The 13,507-nt window shown below is 38.3% G+C and overlaps 1 protein-coding gene and 1 long non-coding RNA gene across 3 annotated transcripts; one reads left to right on the top strand and one right to left on the bottom strand.

Moving 5' to 3' along the window:
• The first annotated feature begins 8,924 nt into the window (after positions 1-8,924).
• On the top strand, positions 8,925-12,210 carry LOC121747867 (mechanosensitive ion channel protein 10-like). 2 transcript variants are annotated; one of them, XM_042142009.1, is made up of 7 exons: positions 8,925-9,086; positions 9,185-10,533; positions 10,621-10,744; positions 10,821-11,114; positions 11,189-11,394; positions 11,538-11,628; positions 11,794-11,949. In XM_042142009.1, the coding sequence occupies exons 2-7, from the start codon at positions 9,191-9,193 to the stop codon at positions 11,806-11,808; spliced, it is 2,073 nt and encodes a 690-aa protein (XP_041997943.1). In that variant the 5' UTR covers positions 8,925-9,086; positions 9,185-9,190; the 3' UTR covers positions 11,809-11,949. The 2 variants fall into 2 exon arrangements, with proteins under 2 accessions (XP_041997943.1, XP_041997942.1); XM_042142008.1 differs by lacking the exon at positions 11,538-11,628 and having other exon boundaries at positions 8,927-9,086; positions 11,794-12,210.
• LOC121747870 lies at positions 11,061-13,437 on the bottom strand. The gene is made up of 3 exons (XR_006039360.1): positions 13,301-13,437; positions 11,899-12,041; positions 11,061-11,182 (listed from the first exon to the last, which is right to left on the bottom strand). It is a non-coding gene; the product is annotated as an uncharacterized LOC121747870 (long non-coding RNA).
• Positions 13,438-13,507: the final 70 nt, after the last annotated feature.

Below are 13,507 nucleotides of genomic sequence, written 5' to 3'. Positions count from 1 at the left end.
ATCCTTATTAACACAAGAATGGGGTGAGTAGAAATGAAGAGGATGGGGGTATTTATAGGGGAAAATTGTGATTAAAAAAAATTTGGAAAAACGGCCGAACCGCCGGTTTTCGGTGGAAACCGGCGGTTTTTCGTCGATTTCAAAATTCAAAATTTTTAAAATACCGTTGGAACCGCCGGTTTGCCGCCGGAACCGGCGGTTTCCGTCAACGGTTTCTGACCAAACCGGCGGTCGCGGGAGCGGTTTCTGAAAAGGCTAGGAAGTAGGCCTGAAAAGGTGTCGGGAGGTGTCGGGAATCGCCGAACCGGCGGTTCCGGCGAGACCGGCGGTTCGGAACCGCCGGTTACGGTTCTGGTCCCGGTTCGAACCGCCGCTGACGGTTCCGGTTCCGGTTCGAACCGCCGCTGACGGTTCCGATTCCGGTTCGATTCGGTTTGGAGACCTCTAACTCTCTCCCTCAGTCCCTCTCATCATTTCCCAACAAAAAAATTATAAAAAAAAACAAAAATAAAAGTAGGAGTATACTATATAAAAGGGAGAGAATTGTTCTACTGCACGCCTAATTTGAGCGCGTTGTGAGCGGCTGTATTACACGTAGGCCAGTGTCCTAAATTTTAGGTGTTCCTGTTTTAGGATTCTGTATATTGTAGGCATAAATTTATTTTGCTTATTTTTCTCTTTCCTTTCACCTTTCTACCTCTCTCCATAGATTTCAGAATTGTGAAATATAGTCTCTTCATCACTGGATTTTCACTTTCGTTTTCCGGATTTTCACTATTCACTACTCGAGTTTTTGCAATTCGCCGCAGAAGTGTGTATTTGAGAACATGCTGATATCAAAATTTGAGAGTGCAGCGACCATCAAACAAAATTCCTCAATTTAATGGAAAGGAAGGAGGGGGTTTGGGTGGATTTTGGGTTCACGTAATTCATCTGTAAGATGATGGAGTACTAGAAGAGCGAGACCTGCTTCACTAATCATAAATAATTTCAAGATCTCATTCTGTTTAATCAACTAATTGGATGCTCATTAACAAAATCTCATTCTGATTATAAGTTTCTAATAAAATAATGTAGATGCTTATATATTACTCCAATTCATGAGCTTTGAAGTTCTTGAAAAAAACTGCTTGTTTAAACTATATTCAAGACTTCAACGATCTAGTATTTTCGGTTCAATTATTGTGCCTATTTTGTCCGCTCTCCACAACATTATCACAACATAATTCAACTTCAGAGGTAAAATTGGATTCTTTTGTTTCTTTCATTCATTTTGGAGAGAGAGATGAAATTAGATGATCAATCTCAAGCTAATTAGGTCATGTTCTGTTTTGTTATTTTGACGGCGTACTTTTCTTGCATCAAGTTCAGGGCTGTTCTTGTAGCCTTGTACTGGCATCACTCTTGTAGTCTTTTTTCCCTCTCATCTTTGGTCAGCTGTGGTGTAATCATCACCATTTTCTTTGAAAGTTGAACAAACTCGACTCTCATTGAGATAACAAGTTACGAAAGGAAAGGAAAAAGAAAAGAAAAATAAATCTATACCTACAATATAAAATAAATAGACACGGAATCATAAAACAGAAGCACCTAAAATTCAGGACTCTAGCCTACGTGTAATATAGCCGCTCACAATGCGTTCAAATTAGGCGTGCAGCATAACAATTCTCATAAAAGGGAGTTGGTTTAGACGGAAAATTATTTACGGTAATGCCTTATTTTACAAGATGTGGATACAAATCCTCGCATTAATATATTTATCTTATTGAGCCTACAATGGCGGTGAGCAGACTGGCGAGCGCTAGCCGATTTTTTTGTCGAAATGGCGCTCGCTGGTTCCAATGGTTCGGCGAGCGGACCGGCAAGCACCGGAAATCGGCTAGCCGGCCCGCTCGCCGCCGTTGAAGATGCTCTAAGAGAAGGCCAGGCCGACTACATACAAAACTCTCAATTTTAATTGGTCCAGCCCTTCATTAAGAAAATAAGAGTATTAGTACGTCATTTTTAATTTGCAAAATTCTTTTGGAGCAGTTATAATTATTTATTGAGTTAAGGTGTTTATGAAGATACGTATAAACTTAATTAGACACATCAATCTTATGAAATTGAAGTTTGAAAAGGAGCTATGAAGATGAAGTACACGTTTATAATAAAGCCAAATGTATAAAATATTTACCGTCGGCTGTATTTGGACATACGATTCATTTAAATTAGGCACAAATGCAAAGCCGCCACCAATTCATATATTTATTAATTATTACCACAAAGTAAATAATTAGAGAAATGGGACTCTGTTGACCCTTGGACGTAAGACATTTCACACTTTGAGTAACATGTGCTAATTACTAATTAGACAACCATTCTTAAGACTAAGCTCTTCCTAATGATAACTAATGGAAAGCGGAGGCTGCTGTGGGTTAGATTGGGTGGGTCTTTTCCTTTTTCGAAAATTTAGAGCTAGGGGTGAAGTTTAGAAATATAATCTGAAAGTGTGTAATCCGTTGCTAACTTTTCTTAAGTTGCTAAATTGTTAATTCATGTATACTTTGTATTAAAAATGTCAACACGGTGATACTGAAATGTCAACGTAACCTTGAGTTGATATTTTAATACATTATGTTGACATTGATATTTAAATGTCAACACAGTTTATTAAAATGTCAACACAAATATGTGTTGACATTTTAATGTGATCATTGACATTTTTAATACACTATGTTGATGAATTAACAACTTAGCAATTTAAGAAAAGTTAGCATTTTAACGCATCCCATAATCTCAATTACTAAGGTTTTATGGAAATGATGAATATCCTTAATCTAGTGCACGACTTGTACCATGTTAGTTTTATTTTTAACGAATGTAGAATTTTATTACTCTCTCTTCCATATTAATGGAGTCATTTTTCTATTTTCAAAAGTTCTATTTTTACTTTTAGAAAAAAATAATTTTCTCTTTTACTTTATTATATTTTCGTCTCTTTTACTTTATCCATCATTCATTTAACACACTATTCTTAAAATTTGTCCTGAAAAGAAATGTCTCTATTAACAAGGAACGGAAGGAGTAATTTATTACTCCCTTCGTTTTATAGTAGTAGAGGCATTTCTTTTCGGCACGGAGATTAAGAAAAATTGTATTAAATAAGTTGAATAAAGAAAGAATAAAGTAATAAAGGAAAAAGGTAGAGAGATGGAGAGAGAATAAAGTAAGTGTCACGACCGCATTTTGCTAAGGATAGCAAAAACGGGTAATTCGCGACTAATAAGGGGGGATTATAAAAGCGGGGAAAGAAAAGGGGTAGAATTCAAGGAACTTGCCAAAAGGTCAATCAATTGATACCACAAAATAGAAGCCAAGTATTTGATTACAAGATCTCAAAATAGAATATTTCAGCATATCAACTAAATCAGAGTTCGAAGGTGAGACTTTGACATTCTCACTTGACAAAAGTACAGCGGAATAGGTCCTTACTAAACGACTTCGTGTATGAAGACACGAATCGTAGAGAAATCCACTTGATTATTTAATAGCATCGACTCCGATCAATATTCCTTCATCTTGACGTTCAACCTGCACATTTATAAATACATGCAGGGCTGAGTACAAGAGTACTCAGTGGACACGTGCCGAAAACAAAACATACATATATAAGTTGTCATCCATCAACAGTATCACACGGGGGTTTTTCTTAAAAAGGCCCGAGCATACTAAATTCTTTTGTGATCTTAAAAGTCCAACTGCAGTCTAAGTTCTTGGTGTATCCTGTCATGTCTAAGAATCTAGTGTACCGTGAAGGTGGCCACCTTCAACAGTACCCTCGCCGGCCAACCTCTTTAGGATGGCTCCCGACTCTTGCGCGCTATATTCCAAATCGTAACGTTTTGGCGTAGCCAAAACCAACAAACATATATCTTTAACAGACAAGTCTCGAAAACAAACATTTTATGGCATGAAAACAACTTTAAAATGATCGCATATCCATTTTTGAGAAAAAGTATTTCATAACTTCAAAACATTTGCTTTATATCCATACTATAGTGTTGGATATTAAAAGAAAGCCCACTTGATACGCTTACCTCCAAATAACAACTCTCTTATGGCCTCACTTGCCCTTGAATAATTTATCCTTTGAAAATAACGTAGCACGCTAATTAGTACTCCCTCCATCCCGGACTACTTGCACTTATTTCCTTTCTGGGCGTCCCAAGTTATTTGCACTCTTTCCATTTTTAGTAAAAATTATCACCTACAGCCGCAATTGTTGACTTTGCTATACACTCATTCCTTAATCTCCGTGCCGAAAAGGAAATGTGCGAGTAGTCCGGGACGGAGGGAGTACTAGACTATTTCTCTTGAGAAAAGAATGCATGCATCCTATTGGATAGCACCTATATCTTAGTCTTGTCTTATAGGATTTTCTTAATCCTATCTTGGGCTTTACTGCTCTGCAGAGTTTAATTATTCTCTTTACTAATTCTGGCAAATCCTATTTTCTCTAGCACAATTATTCGTGCTCTTATTTAATAGAATATGGATTCTTGAAAAAGATCCCTTCTAGTTCTTTTCTTCGAATTTTCTTAAGGCCCGCGACGCCGGTCGGCCCTTCGCATTTCCAACTTTAATATTTTCTTTTTTCCATATTTGGAAACTTAGTAATTTATTCAGGAATTAATTAACTAAGCTCCAAGCTCAATTCGTTAAATTATTTCCACTACAAGAGTAAAAATCGCAGCCCAAATCTACTAATTAAATGGGGCACTCCAACTCTTCAATTTTGTTAATTAACTAGAGCCTCTATTTACTAGCCCAAAATCTTAACTAATACATGGCCCAAAAAGAGACAGCCCACTGTACATATTTAGTTAAATGGACTTAGCCCAAAAATCCTTCTCCTTCTCCTTTGACTTTTATTTTTTTTTTCTCCTTCTCCTTTGACTTACCCGTCGGTATTCCTTCTCCACACATTTTCATTTTTCAATTCCTTTTGAGATCCCAAAATGCAAGGTATAGAAGTGTCTTCTCCACTTCGTTCCTTTCTCGGCGGAATAGCCGTTCAACTAGATCGCCGGAGCTCCACCGGCGCTAGCCGTCTCTCGGCTCTCTCTCTCTCTTCTAATTCTCCCTCAATCAATTTACACCACAATTCCTCCAACTCAGAACCCTCAATTTGGGGAGAAGCAGCGCCTACCTCATTCTCTCGCCTCGCTCTTCTCCGGCGAGCTCTCCGTCGCCGTTCACTCAGCCCGTCGGGGATCCGCCGGGCCCGTCTCCTCCATCTCCTCCGATTTGGAGAGCAGCGGCGTTACCAACGAGAGAGAAGGCGTCGCCCTTCCATCTTCACCTCCTTTTGGTTTCTCCGCCGCGAATCTTCCTCTAGAGATCGCGGCACTGCCACCGGCTTCCAGTCCCTATCCCGTCGCGTTTTCCTCTCCTCGGCGGTGGAATCTCCTCGCAATGGTAGGAGCATTCTCCGGCGAACAACCGCACCGCGCGAGCAGCGTCGCTGCCCTCGCCACCTCCGTTGCTTGCCTGCTCGACGCCGGACTGCCCGTCGTCTAAGCTAAGCTCCTCCCCCCTTTCCCTTCGTACCTTTTTATTTGTGAGTTATGGCAGTAACGTGTTGATAATTTCCAATTGCATCTGGTGGAGCAAGTTATGATTTTTTCCCCTTTTTGGAAGGATTGTTATCTCACTGAAATGAGTATTATTATTTGTTTGTGAATTCTTGGTTCGACTCAGTGGTGTTAGAGATTGCCCATGTTGTCCTAAAGCAGTGATCTTGGGGCGGAGGACTTGTTCAATTGTGTTAGCTATCGTTGGTTGGCTAACTTTCGAGTTGCCTAACGTGGTGCTTGCTTATTGTTGTGTTGGATATCCAATTTGAGCTCCTATGTTTGGCTATCCGTCGTTCTAACATGATGCAAGAGGGGGATGGGTGTTGAGGGAATTACCTCACTTGGTGAACACTCTCGGTTTGTGACTGCCCTCCTCGCTGCCACTGTATTTATAGGCCACTCCTTGGCCTCTTGTGGCAGGTTTTGGGGCATTGGTGTTCCCATTTTCGGCTATGAGCTTTTGAGTTCCATGATTATGTAGATCATACTAAATTTGTGTAAGCTTTGGGGTTGCCTCACTTGGCTGTCATCTTAGCCTCGTTTGATTTGATGGGGAGGAGAATGTATTGTTGCCTCTAAAAGGCATTAGTGATGAGCTCATTCCTTGCTCCTTTTTGTTCTTTCCCTTTCTTGGAGGATTAGTGATGTATTGCCTAGATTCCCACACTTACTATCTTGAAAGAGCCTCCAACCTTGAGTCCTGGTGAGACCTATTTCTAACACCCTTTTTGGTGCTTCACTTGTAGGTTCATGGCTGTCCAAGCTTGGTGTTTTATGGAGCAACAATCGAGAGAGGAGGAATGAGGGGGAAGAGAGAAAGAGACCTCACTCTTGGAGCTCTTTGTTTTCTATACTACTTCAGTTATTTCCAAGATTGTATTGTCTTTTTCATGTACTATTAGCACCTCCATTATCCATGAAATTGCATTTCCAAATTGCTCTTCTAATAAAGACATAACTCTTACGTTTTATTCTTGAAAACATTTTCTTGTACTTTGTTTCTTTCAACGTCCACACTTAAGTTATTCCACATCCGATTACAACGATACTTCTACGCCTCCCAAACGAGAATTAAATAAGTTAGCAAATCCGGCTTATCCATAAAAAGAAAAAAAGAAATTCCGGGGCGTCACAGTAAGAGAGGGTAAAGTAAGTGAGAAGAAATGTGTTGACTTTTATTATAAAGGGAAATGACTCTACTACTATGGAACGTATCAAAATGACAAAATGACTCTAATACTATGAAACGAAACGACGGAGGGAGTACTAAGATTTTGCGACGAAAACACAATTGACAAATTGTGATGGTATGGAGCATGCTAAAAATTACTCCGTATAGATCTACAAATGGATAAGAGATTCCTTGATTTTAAACTATTCTGAATCAGTAGAGATAGATTATGGAGAGAGAATTATAAATTTTTTTGTTTGCGAATAATAGCCAATTTGCCATCAAGGCGCACATGGGCCCTGCAACTTTTTGTTCTTTTTCATGTTACCTTTTCTAATTAGGTTCCTACTGATTTAATGAATTGTTTAATGACAATTGTATGTTAGTAATAGTGATGCTCTGCTTCTATATTATAAACTACAGTAATTGATTTTGAACTTAAAAACACAGATATAAGAATATTTTGCTAAAATGGATCCGCCCATTTTCACTATGTTCATTTAGTAGCATCATACATGCATATAAATAGTTTATTAGTATGTTCGTGTTTATTAAAAAAAATTAGGTATTTTGAATTTTCTGCAATTGTTACTGCATCAATATGACAACAGACCTTGCTTGTATTTAAATATGACATAGGAAGATGCTCTTTTAAATAGTACTTTTAAACTAAATTAGTGCGGACCTTGATCATTATAAAATGACATATTGTAAGTAAAGTCAGAAGTCAAAAATTTCATGATATTGGATGAACTTTGTGTGAAATGAAATGAAATGAAATGAAAGCACTATTATTGATTATATTTATTACTAGTACGGAGTATTATTTAAAGAGAGAAGTTTATGACCTGTAAATGATTTATAACTTAAGAAGAAGGGAAATGATTTTTATTTTATAGTAGTATATTGCAAGTGGGATATGTCGTTACTATATAGCAACTTGTAGTTGTATTGTTCCGCAAAAACAAAATATTTTAGTCACAGCTAACACATCATCGACGAGAACGACTTGCTTATTTTTTATTTCCTTTTTCCAGAAAGAGACTTAAATATAAAACATAAAATTAGTAAGTGTAATATCTTAGCTATAAAATTCTATTTATATAAATATTGTGAGAAAATTCATATTAAAAGATTGTGGTTCTAAGGATGACCATTAACTTGTTTATTCCATCCGTCACATAATATGAGTCACATTTTATATAGACACGGATTTTAAAAATATAAAGAATAGTATGCTGGAAAAGTTAATGGAATAAGAAGTCCATCTTTTTATATTAATTTTATAATCGAATATGAGTGAAGTGAGTTAGTGGAATTAATGTGAGATTTATTTATCATTTATAGTAAACGTGAAATGTTAGTAGGACGAAGAGAATATTATAATATTATATACTCCCTCGTCCATTTGCATTCCTTTTTGGAACTTTCTCATCTAAAATGAGTCATCTGTCCTTTTAGTAAAAAGAAAACATATTTTTTTTCATTCTTTTGCCTAATTTATTTTCTCATTTCTTTACTTTATTTTCTATTATTCAATTTTTAAAAAAATATTAATTTCTTAAATTCTATATCCAAAAGAGCGGTCTTACTTATAGTAGAATGGAAGAATAATTACTTTTTATTGTGTCCATTTCATTCAGGAATGACCACATACAAAATTTTAGATAAAATAGAAAAATATGTATTTATTAGAACAAATAGGAAAACATATTGAATATTTTAGTAAAAAGATAAACTTTTATTAAAAAATGAAATATGATACTCCCCCGTCCCGGACTACTTGCACTTATTTCCTTTCTGGGTGTCCCAAGTTATTTGCACTCTTTCCATTTTTAGTAAAAATTATCACATACAACCGCAATTGTTGACTTTGCTATACACTCATTCCTTAATCTTCGTGCCAAAAAGGAAATGTGCGAGTAGCCCGGGACGGAGGAGTATTATTGTTGGAAAGACTTAAAAAAGGAAGGTTTAAAGCACTTTGTAGGCAATAAATTACTAAACTTAAGGACGTTGTTGATGTATTGGTCAACGTCAAATGCATACATCTATACTTGCAGTTGCAGATGAAAACAGTGGTATTTTGTCTTGATGACTTTTCTAATATTCTAAAAAGTAGAATAAATCAACCAAAATCCAATCAAACACACACAAATCATTTCTCTTCCCTTTATTGATAATTTTGTGCTCAACAGTCATCAACCAAATGAACAGCTATGTCTCCAGTTGTTGCATCTCACAATAAGTGGAATTCTGCGATCAAATTGGCGGCTGCAAGAATTTCAAATTAACCGGTGAGTTCGTTACCTTGCCTTGATAGATAAAATAAAATCCAAATTCCTTTTTTCTTTCGTTTTGAATTTTGATCAAGATTGAATTTTTATTCTCTTAGCTTATAATGGAAAGTGAAATATCATTGGGTGGAAAGGGCGGAAATCTGGATGTTGTTTTGGAGATTCACTCTCCCAAACCACAAGACGAAAATTCCAAAGACAATGGCGATTCCGAATCCGATATTCACATGAAAATGAACTTATTCAACACTGCCGCTGCAGCTCCGGCTCCAGCGGCTCAGCTCGTCATCCCAGCCCCATCTCCAGACTCCAAGCCGCCGACGGCGACGGACATACGCCGAAGACCGATCACACAATCGGCTTACTCGAAGCCTAAATCACGAATCGCCGAGCCGCCGTTCCCGAGCAGCTTGAAGCCAGCCGCCGCCAATTCCAACGTAGCTTCTTCCTCTCCTTCGCCAAAGCCCACTCCAAAACCATCCGCTCCAATCACGCCGCGGACGCCTCTTATGGCCTCGATGGACGAGGATGATGATGACATTGACAACAACGATGATGACGTGTACAACACGGATATCCTCAAGCCCCAGGCCACAAGGCAGAGCAGAAATTGGAAGGCCATGCTCTATCTAGAATGGATTGCATTTGTGAGCATCACAACTCTGTTAATCCTGAGCAAAACGATAAGTAAGCTCGACAATGAGGTGGAGATATGGAGCTTGCAGCTCTGGAAATGGTGCGTCCTAGTGCTGGTGATATTCTGCGGCCATCTCTTCACCGAGTGGGCGACCAACCTCCTTGTCTTCCTAATCGAGCGGAACTTCCTCCTCAAGAAGAAGGTGCTCTACTTCCTCTTCGCCCTCAAGAAGAGCGTGCGCATTGTCGTCTGGCTCGCCCTCATCCTCGTGGCGTGGGTGCTTCTCATCAACCGGGGGGTCAGCCGGACCAGAATGGAATCCGACATCTTGAACAAGATCACCAGAGGGATTGTGTCCACTCTTGTGGGTGCAGTCATGTGGATGGTTAAGACAACGTTGGTTAAGATAGTCGCTTCCAATTTTCATGTGAAGACCTACTTTGATAGGATTCAGGAGTCCATTTTTCATCAATACATACTTCAGGCGCTGTCAGGGAATCCCATATGGGACGGTGCGAGTGAGAGCTACAGGAGCAGCGGGCGGTTGAGTTTCAGGAAAGGCGTGGAGCAGAAGGGGGAGCAAGTGATTAATGTGGACAAGCTGTACAAGATTAAGAGGGAGAAGGTGTCTGCTTGGACTATGGGAGGGTTGATGAATGTGATAAGGAACTCGGATTTGCTTACCATGTCCGAGATTCTTGATGAGAGTGTCGAGGAAGGAGGAGGAGGCACGGTGATGATCACGACTGAGGTTGAGGCCAGGGGAGCTGCTAATACCATATTCAAGAGAGTGGCCAAGCAAGGACACAAGTGAGATTGTCATTAATGTTTTCATCTTCTTGTTTAATTTTCAACTTGAACCATTGATGTTTATCTTTGCACTCTGTTGTGGATTAGATTCATTGAAGAAGACGACATCCTTCGTTACATGCCTAAGGAAGAAGTTGATAACGTTTTCCCACTGTTCGAAGGGGCTGCAGAATCAAGAAGGATCAAGAAATCGGCCTTTAGAAATTGGGTGGTGAGATCCCTGAATCAATTCAACTAGTAAGGCTATGTTCGTGATATTTATGAATCCAAACTTATATCTTATACAGGTGAAGGCTCATAATGAGAGAAAATGTCTAGCCGTGTCTCTGAAAGATGCGAAAACAGCAATAGAGGAGCTAAACAAGATCGCTTCATGCTTTGTGCTGGTTGTGATTGTTATAGTCTGGATTCTTCTGATGGAGATTGCAACGACCTCCATTCTAGTCTTCATCTCGTCTCAGCTGTTGCTCGTAGTGTTCATATTTGGGAACACGGCCAAAACATTGTTCGAAGCCATGATCTTCGTGTTTGTGGTGCACCCCTTTGACGTTGGTGATCGCTGTGTCATTGATGGTGTGCAGGTACACCCCTTTTCCACTCCCCATCAAAATCTTTTCATCTGTCTCCGTTGTATAATTCATCGAGATTCCTGCAGATGGTTGTGGATGAAATGAATATCTTGACAACAATTTTTCTCAAAGGCAACAATGAAAAGCTGTACTATCCTAATGCAATCTTGGCTACCAAAGCAATCAGCAACTATAACCGGAGCCCAGAGATGATGGGTGATGCTGTCGAGTTTGCTGTCGATTTCACCACTTCGGTTGAGAGCTTAGCATCCTTGAGGGCTAAAATTAAAGGGTATGATGCTTCTCAATATGTTTTATAATTGTAGAATTGAAACTTAGAGAAGGTGTGGTATAGTATTAAACATAGAAATGCAAGAATTACTTAAAACATATACTACTAAAAAACACTTAGGAAGTAGTATCTACATTTTGTAGGAAGCCTAGCAAGAAGCTTGATGTCCTGGCAACTGATAGTCATGGCAGATTCACTAATGCTGTAACTTACAGACCCAATTCTTCTTCTAAGGTCCGTCTCGTGACATCAAATGCTACACGTATCCCTATTCGCAACTCTCACACCCAACCTTGGTCTAAATTGTTTTGTATTGAATCATATGAGTAAAAAATCTTGGTTAATTTTATTGTGATGATATGAATGGTGCTTAGTAGAATGATGGTTTTTGATGATCAGATATTTGGAGAGTAAGCCTCAGCAGTGGAGCCCACATCACAGTATGCAAGTGAAAGAGATTGTGGATGTGAACAAGATGATAATTGCTCTGTATGTAACTCATACAATAAATTTCCAGAATGTTGGAGAGGCGGGCAACCGGAGATCGGATCTTGTTGTCGAGCTTAAGAAGATTCTGGAGGAGCTCGGGATCAAGTACCGCCTTCTGCCTCAGGAAGTGCAGATTAGCTATGCTTAATCAGCTATTACTGCAAGGTGATCAATTTTTTGTAAGAGTTAGAGATAGAGAGAAAATGAGTTAGGTTTATTGTTCATGGCTGATTATATGTTGTGTGTAAATAGCTTGACCACATGTACAATATTATTTCTGAATTCTCAAGTTCAAATGCATTCATGGCTCATTCTCTTGATGAAGAAGCCACTGCCTATGTTTGTTGAGGGAACACCCCAATTTGGGATTCTCTGCTTAGAAAATATCAAAACTCGATATACTAACGTAAAACAAATGATTTAGTCAAGATATCAGTAAATGCCCACCTCATGAAAATACTATCTTAGAACTTAATCCACATGTTTCTACGGCAAAACTAATGACAAAAAGGCTACCTACTTGAATTATATGGCAATATTGATTGAAATTTCCACCCTTGTAAATGACTAATACAAACTCTTAACTCAATAATTGTTATAGTGTAGGGACTGCCAATAAGTTTTTGGCTAGCTAAGTTGAGAAACCATAAATATTGGTCATTCTAATTAAATTTAATTATAGTTCATTAAAATTCATTAATACTCACGCCATCCCACTTTAGAAGTCTCATTTGAGTCGGACACGGATTTTAAGAAATGTAAAGGAAAGTTGGTGGACAAATGATAATGAAATATGGGTGCGCTTTTTATATACTCTCTCCGTCTCACATATTTTCCTTTTGAGATGTCCGACTCTAAACAACAAATTTCTAAATATAAAAATATTTTTCTCTCTATTTTTTACTCTCTTTTATTTTATTCTCTCCATTTTACTCACAAAACAACACTATATAAAATCTCTTATCAAATTAGAAATGTTCGACTTAGAGTGAAACGGATGGAGTATTAGTTTTATAATGAATTGTGAGTGAGATGAGGTTAGTGAAAGATGAAATCTATTACTCCCTCCGTCCCGGATAATTCGTCTCACTTTGACCGGGCACGGGTTTTAAGAAATGTAATTAAAAATGAGTTGAAAAAGTTAGTGAAATGTAGGTCATACTTTTATATATTAATTTTATAATAAATATGAATAAGAATGAGTTAGTGGAATATGAGGTCCACTACTAAAAATGGTAAAAGTGAAATGAGACAAATTATGTGGGACGGACCGAAATGGAAAAAATGGGACAAATTATCCGGGACGGAGGGAGTACTATTTGTGAAATATTCTAATGGGACTACTAAAGTGGGACAATTAAAATGATAAATCGAAAATGCTGCTAAAGTGGACGGAGGGGGTATTTAATTAGCGCACCTATATTATGGAATATGGAGTATCTCCAAACGTACCGGAGCTGTAGCGTGCCGCCGAACTCCGAATATGTTTAAGTTGGATTCGAAAAACACTAATAACCAAAAAAAAAGATATAAAAAAATAGTGAATGGATAAGCTTATCTACCGCATGCAAGTCGAGAAGGTGCCACGTCGGACGATGTAAGATACCGTCGATTCTCCACCTCT

The sequence above is a fragment of the Salvia splendens genome, chromosome 9, assembly GCF_004379255.2.
Source record: "Salvia splendens isolate huo1 chromosome 9, SspV2, whole genome shotgun sequence".
NCBI classification, from domain to species: domain Eukaryota; kingdom Viridiplantae; phylum Streptophyta; class Magnoliopsida; order Lamiales; family Lamiaceae; genus Salvia; species Salvia splendens.
The sequence above is the reverse complement of the archived record's forward strand: the minus strand, read 5'-3'. Positions and strand labels throughout refer to the sequence as shown.